General features: G+C 43.3%; 1 protein-coding gene across 1 annotated transcript in view; it reads left to right on the top strand.

Moving 5' to 3' along the window:
- The window catches only part of DPP3 (dipeptidyl peptidase 3), a gene marked incomplete in the record, with an annotated part of 131,182 nt that extends 115,941 nt beyond the window's left edge, over nt 1–15,241 (top strand). Inside the window, 1 exon segment of the mRNA XM_053720021.1 lies at nt 14,702–15,241. Coding sequence (XP_053575996.1) covers nt 14,702–14,859 — 158 coding nt within the window.
- Nucleotides 15,242–15,549: the final 308 nt, after the last annotated feature.

The raw sequence follows: 15,549 nt of genomic DNA, 5'->3' as shown, positions 1-15,549 counted from the left end.
TGCTATTTCTGAAGTAATTTCCAGGGAATGGAATAATTTGGGTAATTCTTTTACTCCTTCTAAACGTTTAAGCAATTATATCCTGTGCCATCTGACAGATTAGAGTTTTTTTGGGACAAAATCCCTAAGGTTATGGGGCTGTCTCTACTCCTGCTAAATGTGCTACTATTCCTACGGCAGATAGTAATTCATTTAGGGATCCTTTAGATAGGAAAAATTGAATCCTTTCTAAGAAAAGCTTACTTATGTTCAGGTAATCTTCTTAGACTTGCTATATTTTTAGCGGATGTTGCTGCAGCTTCAACTTTTTGGTTAGAAGCTTTAGCGCAACAAGTAACAGATCATAATTTTATAGCATTATTATTATTCTATAACATGCTAATAATTTTATTGGTGATACCATCTTTTGATATCATTAGAGTTGATGTCAGGTATATGTCTCTAGCTATTTTAGCTAGAACAGCTTTATGGATTAAACTTGGAATACTGATATGTCTTCTAAGTCAACTTTGCTTTCCCTTTCTTTTCAGAGTAATAAATTATTATTTCAACTGTTTCTGGAAGGAAGGGAACTTTTTTACCAAAGGACAAAAAATCTAAGGTAAATTTAGGTCTATGATCATTTCGTTCCTTTCCTCACAATAAGGAACAAAAGCCTGATCCTTCATTCTCAGGAGCGGTATCAGTTTGGAAACTATTTCCAGTTTGGAATATATCCAAGCCTTTTAGAAAACCTATAGCCAGCTCCTAAGTACCCATGAAGGTGCGGACCTTATTCCAGCTCAGCTGGTATGAGGCAGATTACGTTTCTCCAACATAGGTGTGTCCGGTCCACGGCGTCATCCTTACTTGTGGGATATTCTCCTCCCCAACAGGAAATGGCAAAGAGCCCAGCAAAGCTGGTCACATGATCCCTCCTAGGCTCCGCCTACCCCAGTCATTCTCTTTGCCGTTGTACAGGCAACATCTCCACGGAGATGGCTTAGAGTTTTTTAGTGTTTAACTGTAGTTTTTATTATTCAATCAAGAGTTTGTTATTTTGAAATAGTGCTGGTATGTACTATTTACTCAGAAACAGAAAAGAGATGAAGATTTCTGTTTGTATGAGGAAAATGATTTTAGCAACCGTAACTAAAATCCATGGCTGTTCCACACAGGACTGTTGAGAGCTACTAACTTCAGTTGGGGGAACAGTATGCAGTCTCTTGCTGCTTGAGGTATGACACATTCTAACAAGACGATGTAATGCTGGAAGCTGTCATTTTCCCTATGGGATCCGGTAAGCCATGTTTATTACGATCATAAATAAGGGCTTCACAAGGGCTTATTAAGACTGTAGACTTTTCTGGGCTAAATCGATTCATTATTAACACATATTTAGCCTTGAGGAATCATTTTATCTGGGTATTTTGATATAAGAATATCGGCAGGCACTGTATTAGACACCTTATTACTTAGGGACTTTCCCAAAGCATAAGCAGAGCCTCATTTTCGCGCCGGTGTGGCGCACTTGTTTTTGAGAGGCATGGCATGCAGTCGCATGTGTGAGGAGCTCTGATACTTAGAAAAGACTTTCTGAAGGCGTCATTTGGTATCGTATTCCCCTTTGGGCTTGGTTGGGTCTCAGCAAAGCAGATACCAGGGACTGTAAAGGGGTTAAAGTTTAAAACGGCTCCGGTTCCGTTATTTTAAGGGTTAAAGCTTCCAAATTTGGTGTGCAATACTTTTAAGGCTTTAAGACACTGTGGTGAAAATTTGGTGAATTTTGTACAATTCCTTCATGTTTTTTCGCAATTGCAGTAATAAAGTGTGTTCAGTTTAAAATTTAAAGTGACAGTAACGGTTTTATTTTAAAACGTTTTTGTACTTTGTTATCAAGTTTATGCCTGTTTAACATGTCTGAACTACCAGATAGACTGTGTTCTGAATGTGGGGAAGCCAGAATTCCTATTCATTTAAATAAATGTGATTTATGTGATAATGACAATGATGCCCAAGATGATTCCTCAAGTGAGGGGAGTAAGCATGGTACTGCATCATTCCCTCCTTCGTCTACACGAGTCTTGCCCACTCAGGAGGCCCCTAGTACATCTAGCGCGCCAATACTCCTTACTATGCAACAATTAACGGCTGTAATGGATAATTCTGTCAAAAACATTTTAGCCCAAATGAACACTTGTCAGCGTAAGCGCGGCTGCTCTGTTTTAGATACTGAAGAGCATGGCAACGCTGATACTAATATCTCTGAAGGGCCCCTAACCCAGTCTGATGGGGCCAGGGAGGTTTTGTCTGAGGGAGAAATTACTGATTCAGGGAACATTTCTCAACAGGCTGAACCTGATGTGATTGCATTTAAATTTAAGTTGGAACATCTCCGCATTCTGCTTAAGGAGGTATTATCCACTCTGGATGATTGTGACAAGTTGGTCATCCCAGAGAAGCTATGTAAAATGGACAAGTTCCTAGAGGTGCCGGGGCTCCCAGAAGCTTTTCCTATACCCAAGCGGGTGGCGGACATTGTTAATAAAGAATGGGAAAGGCCCGGTATTCCTTTCGTCCCTCCCCCCATATTTAAAAAATTGTTTCCTTTGGTCGACCCCAGAAAGGACTTATGGCAGACAGTCCCCAAGGTCGAGGGAGCGGTTTCCACTTTAAACAAACGCACCACTATACCCATAGAGGATAGTTGTGCTTTCAAAGATCCTATGGATAAAAAATTAGAAGGTTTGCTTAAAAAGATGTTTGTTCAGCAGGGTTACCTTCTACAACCAATTGCATGCATTGTCCCTGTCGCTACAGCCGCATGTTTCTGGTTCGATGAGCTGATAAAGGCGGTCGATAGTGATTCTCCTCCTTATGAGGAGATTATGGACAGAATCAATGCTCTCAAATTGGCTAATTCTTTCACCCTAGACGCCACTTTGCAATTGGCTAGGTTAGCGGCTAAGAATTCTGGGTTTGCTATTGTGGCGCGCAGAGCGCTTTGGTTGAAATCTTGGTCGGCTGATGCGTCTTCCAAGAACAAGCTCCTTAACATTCCTTTCAAGGGGAAAACGCTGTTTGGCCCTGACTTGAAAGAGATTATCTCTGATATCACTGGGGGTAAGGGCCACGCCCTTCCTCAGGATCGGCCTTTCAAGGCAAAAAATAAACCTAATTTTCGTCCCTTTCGTAGAAACGGACCAGCCCGAGGTGCTACGTCCTCTAAGCAAGAGGGTAATACTTCTCAAGCCAAGCCAGCTTGGAGACCAATGCAAGGCTGGAACAAGGGAAAGCAGGCCAAGAAACCTGCCACTGCTACCAAGACTGCATGAAATGTTGGCCCCCGATCCGGGACCGGATCTGGTGGGGGGCAGACTCTCTCTCTTCGCTCAGGCTTGGGCAAGAGATGTTCTGGATCCTTGGGCGCTAGAAATAGTCTCCCAAGGTTATCTTCTGGAATTCAAGGGACTTCCCCCAAGGGGGAGGTTCCACAGGTCTCAGTTGTCTTCAGACCACATAAAAAGACAGGCATTCTTACATTGTGTAGAAGACCTGTTAAAAATGGGAGTGATTCATCCTGTTCCATTAAGAGAACAAGGGATGGGGTTCTACTCCAATCTGTTCATAGTTCCCAAAAAAGAGGGAACGTTCAGACCAATCTTAGATCTCAAGATCTTAAACAAGTTTCTCAAGGTTCCATCGTTCAAGATGGAAACCATTCGAACTATTCTTCCTTCCATCCAGGAAGGTCAATTCATGACCACGGTGGATTTAAAGGATGCGTATCTACATATTCCTATCCACAAGGAACATCATCGGTTCCTAAGGTTCGCATTCCTGGACAAGCATTACCAGTTCGTGGCGCTTCCTTTCGGATTAGCCACTGCTCCAAGGATTTTCACAAAAGTACTAGGGTCCCTTCTAGCTGTGCTAAGACCAAGGGGCATTGCTGTAGTACCTTACTTGGACGACATTCTGATTCAAGCGTCGTCCCTTCCTCAAGCAAAGGCTCACACGGACATCGTCCTGGCCTTTCTCAGATCTCACGGATGGAAAGTGAACGTAGAAAAGAGTTCTCTATCTCCGTCAACAAGGGTTCCCTTCTTGGGAACAATAATAGACTCCTTAGAAATGAGGATATTTCTGACAGAGGCCAGAAAAACAAAGCTTCTAGACTCTTGTCGGATACTTCATTCCGTTCCTCTTCCTTCCATAGCTCAGTGCATGGAAGTGATCGGGTTGATGGTAGCGGCTATGGACATAGTTCCTTTTGCGCGCATTCATCTAAGACCATTACAACTGTGCATGCTCAGTCAGTGGAATGGGGATTATACAGACTTGTCTCCGAAGATACAAGTAAATCAGAGGACCAGAGACTCACTCCGTTGGTGGCTGTCCCTGGACAACCTGTCACGAGGGATGACATTCCGCAGACCAGAGTGGGTCATTGTCACGACCGACGCCAGTCTGATGGGCTGGGGCGCGGTCTGGGGATCCCTGAAAGCTCAGGGTCTTTGGTCTCGGGAAGAATCTCTTCTTCCGATAAATATTCTGGAACTGAGAGCGATATTCAATGCTCTCAAGGCTTGGCCTCAGCTAGCGAGGGCCAAGTTCATACGGTTTCAATCAGACAACATGACAACTGTTGCGTACATCAACCATCAGGGGGGAACAAGGAGTTCCCTAGCGATGGAAGAAGTGACCAAAATCATTCTATGGGCGGAGTCTCGCTCCTGCCACCTGTCCGCTATCCACATCCCAGGAGTGGAAAATTGGGAAGCGGATTTTCTGAGTCGTCAGACATTGCATCCGGGGGAGTGGGAACTCCATCCGGAAATCTTTGCCCAAGTCACTCAGCTGTGGGGCATTCCAGACATGGATCTGATGGCCTCTCGTCAGAACTTCAAAGTTCCTTGCTACGGGTCCAGATCCAGGGATCCCAAGGCGGCTCTGGTGGATGCACTAGTAGCACCTTGGACCTTCAAACTAGCTTATGTGTTCCCGCCGTTCCCTCTCATCCCCAGGCTGGTAGCCAGGATCAATCAGGAGAGGGCGTCGGTGATCTTGATAGCTCCTGCGTGGCCACGCAGGACTTGGTATGCAGATCTGGTGAATATGTCATCGGCTCCACCTTGGAAGCTACCTTTGAGACGAGACCTTCTTGTTCAGGGTCCGTTCGAACATCCGAACCTGGTTTCACTCCAGCTGACTGCTTGGAGATTGAACGCTTGATCTTATCGAAGCGAGGGTTCTCAGATTCTGTTATCGATACTCTTGTTCAGGCCAGAAAGCCTGTAACTAGAAAGATTTACCACAAAATTTGGAAAAAATATATCTGTTGGTGTGAATCTAAAGGATTCCCTTGGGACAAGGTTAAGATTCCTAAGATTCTATCCTTCCTTCAAGAAGGATTGGAAAAAGGATTATCTGCAAGTTCCCTGAAGGGACAGATTTCTGCCTTGTCTGTGTTACTTCACAAAAAGCTGGCAGCTGTGCCAGATGTTCAAGCCTTTGTTCAGGCTCTGGTTAGAATTAAGCCTGTTTACAAACCTTTGACTCCTCCTTGGAGTCTCAATTTAGTTCTTTCAGTTCTTCAGGGGGTTCCGTTTGAACCCTTACATTCCGTTGATATTAAGCTATTATCTTGGAAAGTTTTGTTTTTAGTTGCAATCTCTTCTGCTAGAAGAGTTTCAGAATTATCTGCTCTGCAGTGTTCTCCTCCTTATCTGGTGTTCCATGCAGATAAGGTGGTTTTACGTACTAAACCTGGTTTTCTTCCAAAAGTTGTTTCTAACAAAAACATTAACCAGGAGATTATCGTACCTTCTCTGTGTCCGAAACCAGTTTCAAAGAAGGAACGTTTGTTGCACAATTTGGATGTTGTTCGCGCTCTAAAATTCTATTTAGATGCTACAAAGGATTTTAGACAAACATCTTCCTTGTTTGTTGTTTATTCTGGTAAAAGGAGAGGTCAAAAAGCAACTTCTACCTCTCTCTCTTTTTGGATTAAAAGCATCATCAGATTGGCTTACGAGACTGCCGGACGGCAGCCTCCCGAAAGAATCACAGCTCATTCCACTAGGGCTGTGGCTTCCACATGGGCCTTCAAGAACGAGGCTTCTGTTGATCAGATATGTAGGGCAGCGACTTGGTCTTCACTGCACACTTTTACCAAATTTTACAAGTTTGATACTTTTGCTTCTTCTGAGGCTATTTTTGGGAGAAAGGTTTTGCAAGCCGTGGTGCCTTCCATTTAGGTGACCTGATTTGCTCCCTCCCTTCATCCGTGTCCTAAAGCTTTGGTATTGGTTCCCACAAGTAAGGATGACGCCGTGGACCGGACACACCTATGTTGGAGAAAACAGAATTTATGTTTACCTGATAAATTACTTTCTCCAACGGTGTGTCCGGTCCACGGCCCGCCCTGGTTTTTTTAATCAGGTCTGATAATTTATTTTCTTTAACTACAGTCACCACGGTACCATATGGTTTCTCCTATGCAAATATTCCTCCTTAACGTCGGTCGAATGACTGGGGTAGGCGGAGCCTAGGAGGGATCATGTGACCAGCTTTGCTGGGCTCTTTGCCATTTCCTGTTGGGGAGGAGAATATCCCACAAGTAAGGATGACGCCGTGGACCGGACACACCGTTGGAGAAAGTAATTTATCAGGTAAACATAAATTCTGTTTTTCTTCAAAGAAATTTTGATCAATTCCGTTCTCAATTTCTGGTTTCAGAACATTGTTTCAGAAAGGTACATAATTGGCTTCAGTTAAGGCCTCCTGCTAAGAGATTTTTTTCTTTCCCGTGTCCCAGTTAACACAGCAAAGGCTCAGCAGTTCTGAAATGTGTTTCAGATCTAGAGTTGGCTGGAGTAATTATGCCAGTTCCAGTTCTGGAACAGGGGCTGGGGTTTTATTTTATCTCTTCATTGTACTAAAGAAGGTCAATTCCTTCAGACCAGTTTCGGATCTATCAATATTGAATCGTTATGTAAGGATACCAACATTCAAGATGGTTACTGTAGGACTGTCCTGCCTTTTGTTTAGCAAGGGCATTATATGTCTACAATAGATTTACAGGATGTGTATCTACATATTCCGATTCATCCAGATCACTTTTTGTGTCTGAGATTCTCTTTTTAGACAAGCATTACCAGTTTTGTGGCTCTACCGTTTGGCCTAGCCTCAGTTCCAAGAATTTCTTTCAAAGGTTCTCGGTGCCCTTCTTTCTGTAATCAGAGAACAGGGTTTTTTGGTATTTCCTTATTGGACAATATCTGGGTACTTGCTCAGTCTTCTCATTTTCGAAGAATCTCATACGAATCGACTTGTGTTGTTTCTTCAAGTTCATGGTTGGAGGATCAATTTACCAATCAGTTCATTGATTCCTCAGACAAGTGTAACCTTTTTAGGTTTCTAGAATAGATTCAGTGTCTATGACTCTGTCCTTGTCAGACAAGAGAAGTTTAACATTGATATCAACTTGTCAAATCCTTCAGTCACAATCATTCCCTTTGGTAGCCTTATGCATGGAAATTTTAGGTCTTAGGACTGCCGCATCAAATGCGATCTCCTTTGCTCGTTTTCACATGCGACCTCTTCAGCTCTGTATGCTGAACCAATGGTGCAGGGATTACTCAAAGATATCTCAATTAATATCTTTAAACCGATTATACGACACTCTCTGACATGGTGGACAGATCACCATCGTTTAGTTCAGGGGGCTTCTTTGTTCTTCCGACCTGGACTATAATCTCAACAGATGCAAGTCTTACAGGTTGGGGATCTGTGTGGGGGTATCTGACGGCACAAGGGGTTTGGGAATCTCAGGAGGTGAGATTTCCGATCTATATTTGGAACTCCGTGCAATTTCAGAGCTCTTCAGTCTTGGCCTCTTCTGAAGAGAGAGTTGTTCATTTGTTTTCAGATAAGACAATGTCACAACTGTGGCATACATCAATCATCAAGGAGGGACTCACAGTCCTCTGGCTATGAAAGAAGTATCTCGAATTTTGGTTTGGGCGGAATCCAGCTCCTGTCTAATCTCTGCGGTTCATATCCCAGGTATGGACAATTGGAAAGCGGATTATCTCAGTCGCCAAACGTTGCACCTGGGCGAATGGTCTTCACCCAGAGGTATTTCCTCAGATTGTTCAAATGTGGGAACTCTCAGAAATAGATCTGATGGTTTCTCATCTAAACAAGAAACTTCCCTGGTATCTGTCCGGATCCAGGGATCCTCGGGCGGAGGCAGTGGATGCATTATCTCTTCCTTACAAGTGTCATCCTGCCTATATCTTTCCGCCTCTAGTTCTTCTTCCAAGGGTATTCTCAATATTCTAAAGGAATGCTCGTTTGTCCTGCTGGTAGCTCCAGCATGGCCTCACAGGTTTTGGTATGCGGATCTTGTCCGGATGGCCTCTTGCCAGCTGTGGACTCTTCCGTTAAGATCAGTCTTTCTGTCTCAAGGTTCTTTTTTCCATCAGGATCTCAAAACCTTAATTTTAAGGTGTGGAGTTTGAACGCTTGATTCTTGGTCAAAGAGGTTTCTCTGACTCTGTGATTGATACTATGTGACAGGCTCGTAAATCTGTATCTAGAGAGATATGTTATAGAGTCTGGAAGACTTATATTTCTTCAGGATGGTTTAGATAAAGGTTTGTCCGCAAGTTTCTTGAAAGACAAATCTCTGCTCTTTCTGTTCTTTTTCATAGAAGGATTGCTAATCTTCCTGATATTCATTGTTTTGTACAAGCTTTGGTTTGTATAAAACCTGTCATTAAGTCAATTTCTCCTCTTTGGAGTTTGAATTTGGTTCTGGGGGCTCTTCAAGCTTCTCCTTTTGAACCCATGCATTCTTTGGTCGTTATATTACTTTCTTGGAAAGTTTTGTTTCTTTTGGCCATCTCTTCTGCCAGAAGAATCTCTGAATTATCTACTCTTTTTTGTGAGTCTCCTTTTCTGATTTTGCATCAGGATAAGGCGGTGCTGCGAACTTCTTTTGAATTTTTTACCTAAGGTTGTGAATTCTAACAACATTAGTAGAGAAATTGTGGTTCCTTCATTATGTCCTAATCCTATGAATTCTAAGGAGAAATCATTGCATTTTTTGGATGCTGTTAGAGCTTTGTATTATTATGTTGAAGCTACTAAGTCTTTCCGAAAGACTTCTAGTCTATTTTGTCATCTTTTCCGGTTCTAGAAAAGACCAGAAAGCTTCTGCCATTTCTTTGGCATCTTGGTTGAAATCTTTATTTCATCATGCCTATGTTGAGTCGGGTAACACTCCGCCTCAAAGGATTACAGCTCATTCTACTAGGTCAGTTTCTACTTCCTGGGCGTTTAAGAATGAAGCTTCGGTTGATCAGATTTGCAAAACAGCAACTTGGTCCTCTTTGCATACTTTTACTAAATTCTACCATTTTGATGTGTTTTCTTCTTCTGAAGCAGTTTTTGGTAGAAACGTACTTCAGGCAGTGGTTTCAGTTTGAATCTTCTGCTTATGTTTTTTCATTAAAATTTTATTCTGGGTGTGGATTATTTTCAGCAGGAATTGGCTGTCTTTATTTTATCCCTCCCTCTCTAGTGACTCTTGTGTGGAAAGATCCACATCTTGGGTAGTCATTATCCCATACGTCACTAGCTCATGGACTCTTGCTAATTACATGAAAGAAAACATAATTTATGTAAGAACTTACCTGATAAATTCATTTCTTTCATATTAGCAAGAGTCCATGAGGCCCGCCCTTTTTTTGTGGTGGTTATGATTTTTTTGTATAAAGCACAATTATTCCAATTCCTTATTTTATATGCTTTCGCACTTTTTTCTTATCACCCCACTTCTTGGCTATTCGTTAAACTGAATTGTGGGTGTGGTGAGGGGTGTATTTATAGGCATTTTAAGGTTTGGGAAACTTTGCCCCTCCTGGTAGGAATGTATATCCCATACGTCACTAGCTCATGGACTCTTGCTAATATGAAAGAAATGAATTTATCAGGTAAGTTCTTACATAAATTATGTTTTTTAAAGTAGTGCAAGATTGTGCTGCTTTGTTCTAGGGTGTAGCCGTAGTCCATATCCGTCTCTTCAGTAGAGCTCTTGGTGGCTTTAGAACAATGGGAACTTGTGGGACATAATTCTCACTGCACCTCCCATACATTTATTCTGCCCTTCTCCTGATGGCCTAAGCAAGCTTAACTCAGGCTTTATCATTTTTCACAGGGCTATGGGAGGGAGAGGACCTCTTAAACCTGCTGGACTGTCCTGCTGTCGGACAGAATCAAGGCAAGTGCTGACTTTTTTATTCTGGGAGGAAATACAAGACTCAGAGGAAAGTAGGCACTTTAATTATATATCTATCACATATAAGGCTCAGAAACATGGGGCTCTTTATGTTGGGACATCATGCTCTTTGTGTATGGAGGTTTTTTTTTGACAGCTTAAGTACAGGCACTGGGGCTGGGAGCTAAGCTAATTTATCTTGAAGGTGGTTATTTTTTCTATCGGTTTATTTTAACTAAAATGAAGCCAGTCGGGTTGTGTGTACTTACTAACGCCCACGGTGGGCGGGGCTAACGTTTTGCGCTCTTGCTTATTAAGCTGCGCAGTATTCAGCCTTGTTTGGTGCATGGACGTCTGAAACAGCGTCGCACTAGAACCGCATGGTTTTTGAGTCATTAGAGCAAGCAGTTTTATCGCTATAGAGCCCTTATCATCTGCATCACTGGAGATATAGCAGTGAACCCGGTTGGCAGGTAGGCGCCTCAGCAGAGTTGCTGAGGCATAAGGGTGTCTGAATTTTATTATGTTTAACTGAGGATACGTTTTTTCCAAGATAGAATTAAAGCTCTGAAGTTAGCTAATGCTTTTATTACGGACGCTTCTCTGCAAATTACTAAACTGGCAGCTAAGAGTTCGGGGTTCTCTATCCTAGCCCGCAGAGCTTTTATGGTTAAAACCTTGGTCTGTGGACGTGTCGTCTAAGCTTCTAGCGATTCCTTACAAGGGGGAAGACCTTGTTTGGACCTGGCCTGACAGAAATTATCTCTGATATCACGGGAGGTAAGGGTCATCTCCTTCCTCAGTATAAGAGAAACAAACAAAAAGGAGTAATTTTCGTTCCTTTCGAAATTTCAAGGGAAATTCTTTCTCTTCCTCCTCTATACCAGAACAATCAAAGTCTACTTGGAGACCCAACCAGTCTTGGAACAAAGGTAAACAATCCAAGAAGCCTGCTGTTGAATCCAAGACAGCATGAAGGGCATGCCCCCGATCCGGGACCGAATCTGGTAAGGGGCAGACTTTCCTTTTTCATTCAGGGTTGGGTTCGGGACGTTCAGGATCCCTGGGCAGTAGAAATTGTGTCTCAGGGATACAAACTGGAGTTCAAAACGTTTCCTCCCAGAGGAAGATTTCTTCTTTCAAGTTTATCTGCAAACCAGATAAAAAGAGAGGCGTTCTTACATTGTGTAAGACCTCTCCTCCCTGGGAGTGATTGTTCCCATTCCACTACAGGAACAGGGGCAGGGTTTTTATTCAAATCTGTTTGTGGTTCCCAAAAAGGATGGAACCTTCAGACTTATCTCCTCAAGAGTCTAAACAAGTTTCTCAGAGTTCTGTCGTTCAAGATGGAAACTATTTGTACCATTCTTCCATTGATCCAGGAGGGTCAATTTATGACGACAGTGGATTTAAAGGATGCATAGCTACATGTTCCTATCCACAGAGATCATCACAGGTTCCTGAGGTTTGCGTTTCTAAACAAACACTTCCAGTTCATGGCTCTTCCTTTCGATCTGGCCACGGCACCCAGAATTTTCACAAAAGTTCTGGGGTCTCTACTGGCGGTTCTATGGCCGCAGGGCATTGCGGTGGTGCCTTATCTGGACGATATCCTAATTCAGGCGCCATCTTGTCAACAAGCAAGGTCTCATACCGACGTTGTGCTATCCTTTCTGAGAGCTCACGGGTGGAAGGGAAATCTGGAAAAGAGTTCCTTAATCCCGAATACAAGGGTGACTTTCTTGGGAACTCTAATCGATTCTATATCTATGAGGATTTTTCTGACAGAAGTCAGGAAATCAAAGATTCTAGATACCTGTTGAGCCCTTCAGTCCACTCCTCGGCAGTCAGTGGCTCAGTGTATGGAAGTAATAGGACTGATGGTGGCGGCAATGGACATCATCCCGTTTGCTCGGTTTCCACCTCAGGCCTCTGCAGTTAAACATGCTCAGGCAGTGGAATGGAAATTATGCAGACTTGTCTCCTCGAATAACCCTGGAACAGGAGACGATGGACTCACTTCAATGGTGGTTGTCTCTGGCTCATCTATCCCAGGGAACCTGCATTCGCAGACCGTCCTGGGTGATTGTGACAACAGACGCCAGTCTTCTAGGGTGGGGAGCTGTCTGGGGTTCCCTAAAGGCTCAGGGAGTGTGGACTCAGGCGGAGACTGTTCTTCTTATAAACATCCTGGAACTAAGAGCAGTCTTCAATGCTCTTCTGGCCTGGCCTCAGCTGGCTTTGGCCCAGTTTATCAGATTCCAGTCGGACAACATAACGACAGTGGCTTACATCAATCATCAGGGAGGAACAAGGAGTTCCTTAGCGATGACCGAGGTAACCAAGATAATCCGGTGGGTGGAGGCCCATTCTTGCTATCTGTCGGCGATCCACATCCCAGGGGTGGACAACTGGGATGCAGACTTTCTGAGCAGGCAGATTTTTCATCCGGGATAGTGGGAACTCCATCCGGAAGTGTTCTCCAACCTGATTCTCAAATGGGGTCGGCCAGAGTTAGATCTCATGGCATCTCGTCAGAATTCCAAGCTCCCGAGATACGGGTCGAGGTCCAGGGATCCCCAGGCAGAACTGATAGATGCTCTGGCGGTTCTTGGTCTTTCAGCCTTGCATACCTATTTCCTCCATTTGCGCTTCTTCCTCGGGTCATTGCTCGAATCAAGCAGGAGAGGGCATCGGTGATCCTCATTGCACCTGCTTGGCGTCGCAGGATTTGGTATGCAGATCTGGTGGACATGTCATCTCTGCCACCTTGGAGACTTCCGTTGAGGAAGGACCTTCTAATTCAAGGGCCCTTCCTTCACCCAAATCTAGTTTCTCTGAAGCTGACTGCTTGGAGATTGAACGCTTAATTTTATCCAAGCGGGGGGTTTCTGACTCGGTCATAGAGACCATGATTCAGGCTCGTAAGCCTGTAACTAGAAAGATTTACCATAAGATATGGCGTTAATATCTCTATTGGTGTGAATCCAAGGGCTACTCATGGAGTAGAGTTAGGATTCCTATAATTTTGTCATTTCTCCAAGAAGGTTTGGAGAAGGGTTTATCGACAAGTTCCCTAAAGGGTCAAATCTCTGCCTTATCTATTTTGTTACACAAACGTCTAGCAGATGTCCCAGATGTACAATCATTTTGTCAGGCCTTGTTTAGGATCAGGCCTGTGTTCAAACCAGTTACTTCTCCATGGAGTCTGAATTTAGGTCTCAAAGTTCTTCAAGGGGCTCCGTTTGAGCCTATGCATTCCTTAGATATTAAGTTGTTATCTTGGAAAGTTTTATTTCTTGTTGCTATTTCTTCAGCTCCTAGAGTGTCTGAGCTCTCGGCATTGCAATACACTTCTCCTTACCTTATTTTCCATTCAGATAAGGTAGTTTTACGTACTAAACTAGGTTTTCTTCCTAAGGTTGTTTCAGATAGGAACATTAATCAGGAGATTGTTGTTCCTTCCTTGTGTCCTAATCCTTCTTCTCAGAAAGAACGTCTTCTGCACAATTTGGGCGTGGTCCATGCTTGCTTTAAAATTTTAATTACAAGCGACTAAAGACTTTCTTCAGTCCTCTTCTTTGTTTGTAATTTTCTCTGGAAAACGTAGGGATCAGAAAGCTACGGCTACCTCTCTCTTTTTGGCTGAGGAGTATCATCCGTTTTGCATATGAGACTGCCGGACAGCAGCCTCCATAGAGAGATACTGCTCATTACACTAGGGCTGTTGCTTCCTCATGGGCATTCCAAAATGAAACTTCTGTGGAACAGATTTGCAAGGCTGCAACTTCGTCGTCTCTTCACACTTTTTCAAAATTCTGTAAATTTGATACTTTTGCCTCGGCTGAGGCCGCTTTTGGGAGAAAGGTTCTTCAAGCAGTGGTGCCTTCCGTTTAGGTTCCCTGTCTTGTCCCTCCCTTATATCTGTGTACTCTAGCTTGGGTATTGTATCCCATAAGTAATGAAGATGATCCGTGGACTCATTGTGTCTTTAAAAAGAAAAGAAAATTTATGCTTACCTGATAAATTTGTTTCTTTTTAGACACGATGAGTCTACGGCCCGCCCTGTTCTTTTAGACAGGTTTTAATTATTATAAACTGCAGACACCTCTGCACCTTGGCTTTTCCTTTCTCTTCCTAACTTCGGTCGAATGACTGGAGTGGGAGGGAAGGGAGGAGCTATTTAACAGCTCTGCTGTGGTGCTCTTTGCCTCCTCCTGCTGACCAGGAGGTGTATATCCCATAAGTAATGAAGATGATCCGTGGACTCATCGTGTCTAAAATGAAACAAATTTATCAGGTAAGCATAAAAAATTTTTTAATAGGGTTTTTAAAAACCGCCCACTGATTCATCAAACTTGACATTCACTTTAAATGCCATGTTCCCGCTTGCGGTGCACTGTGTCACCATGCTATCTTGCTATGTCTCTGCAGGTGAAACCGTGGAGGTAGTGCAATATGACAGCACTCCTTCCGGGCTAATCCTCTCTGTGCTGCAGAGGTTTCCGGAGGATGAAGAGAAGCTAGAAAGACAGATCCTGGAGTTGAGTTGTGCTGATGGTCATTTCTGGGGGCTGCAGGAATGTAGATAAATAACAGCTGAAAGATACTGCTCTCTGGCTTCTGAAGGGTGGACAGAGGCATGTGGTATAGAAGTGCAGCAACGAATACGGTTAATAATGGTGGCAATCTTGTGCAGATCTGGCATGGGAAGGGTTAATGATGTGCTTTGTACGCCAGGCACTTGAGAGATTTATAAAGTAGCAGGGCCTGTGACAGGGAAGGGGTTAATAACCAGATCAATGACGTCATCAGACTCATGGATGTCTTTATTGGGACTCACGTGTGTGGGACGGAGAGCGCCACTGGTCGTGCTGAACACTAGTGGTTAAGGAATCTGAAATTCCATTTGTGCTTGATTCTTAATAAAAGTGATTTTACTGTTGCAAAAGAAAAAAAAAGTGTATTTATTGTATTGTTTTAGTAAATACAGTTTCAGTAAAAAAAAAAAAAAACCCAGAGGAATAGAATACGGTCTCAGGTAAGCAATTTGCACGTGCAGGAGATCGCCTTCAGAATCAGAAGAAATGAGGATCCCGTCCAGATCCCAGTGCAAAAATAACACAATATGGTAGCATTTACTTTATATACGCTTGCAAAGTGACACGTGTATAGATCACAGACCCTTGTAAAGTGACACGTGTATAGATCACAGACCCTTGTAAAGTGACACGTGTATAGATCACAGACCCTTGTAAAGTGACACGTGTATATATCAGACG

This window comes from Bombina bombina, chromosome 7, assembly GCF_027579735.1.
Source record: "Bombina bombina isolate aBomBom1 chromosome 7, aBomBom1.pri, whole genome shotgun sequence".
NCBI lineage: Eukaryota > Metazoa > Chordata > Amphibia > Anura > Bombinatoridae > Bombina > Bombina bombina.
Note: the sequence above shows the minus strand (reverse complement) of the source record. Positions and strands in the feature narration are given on the sequence as shown.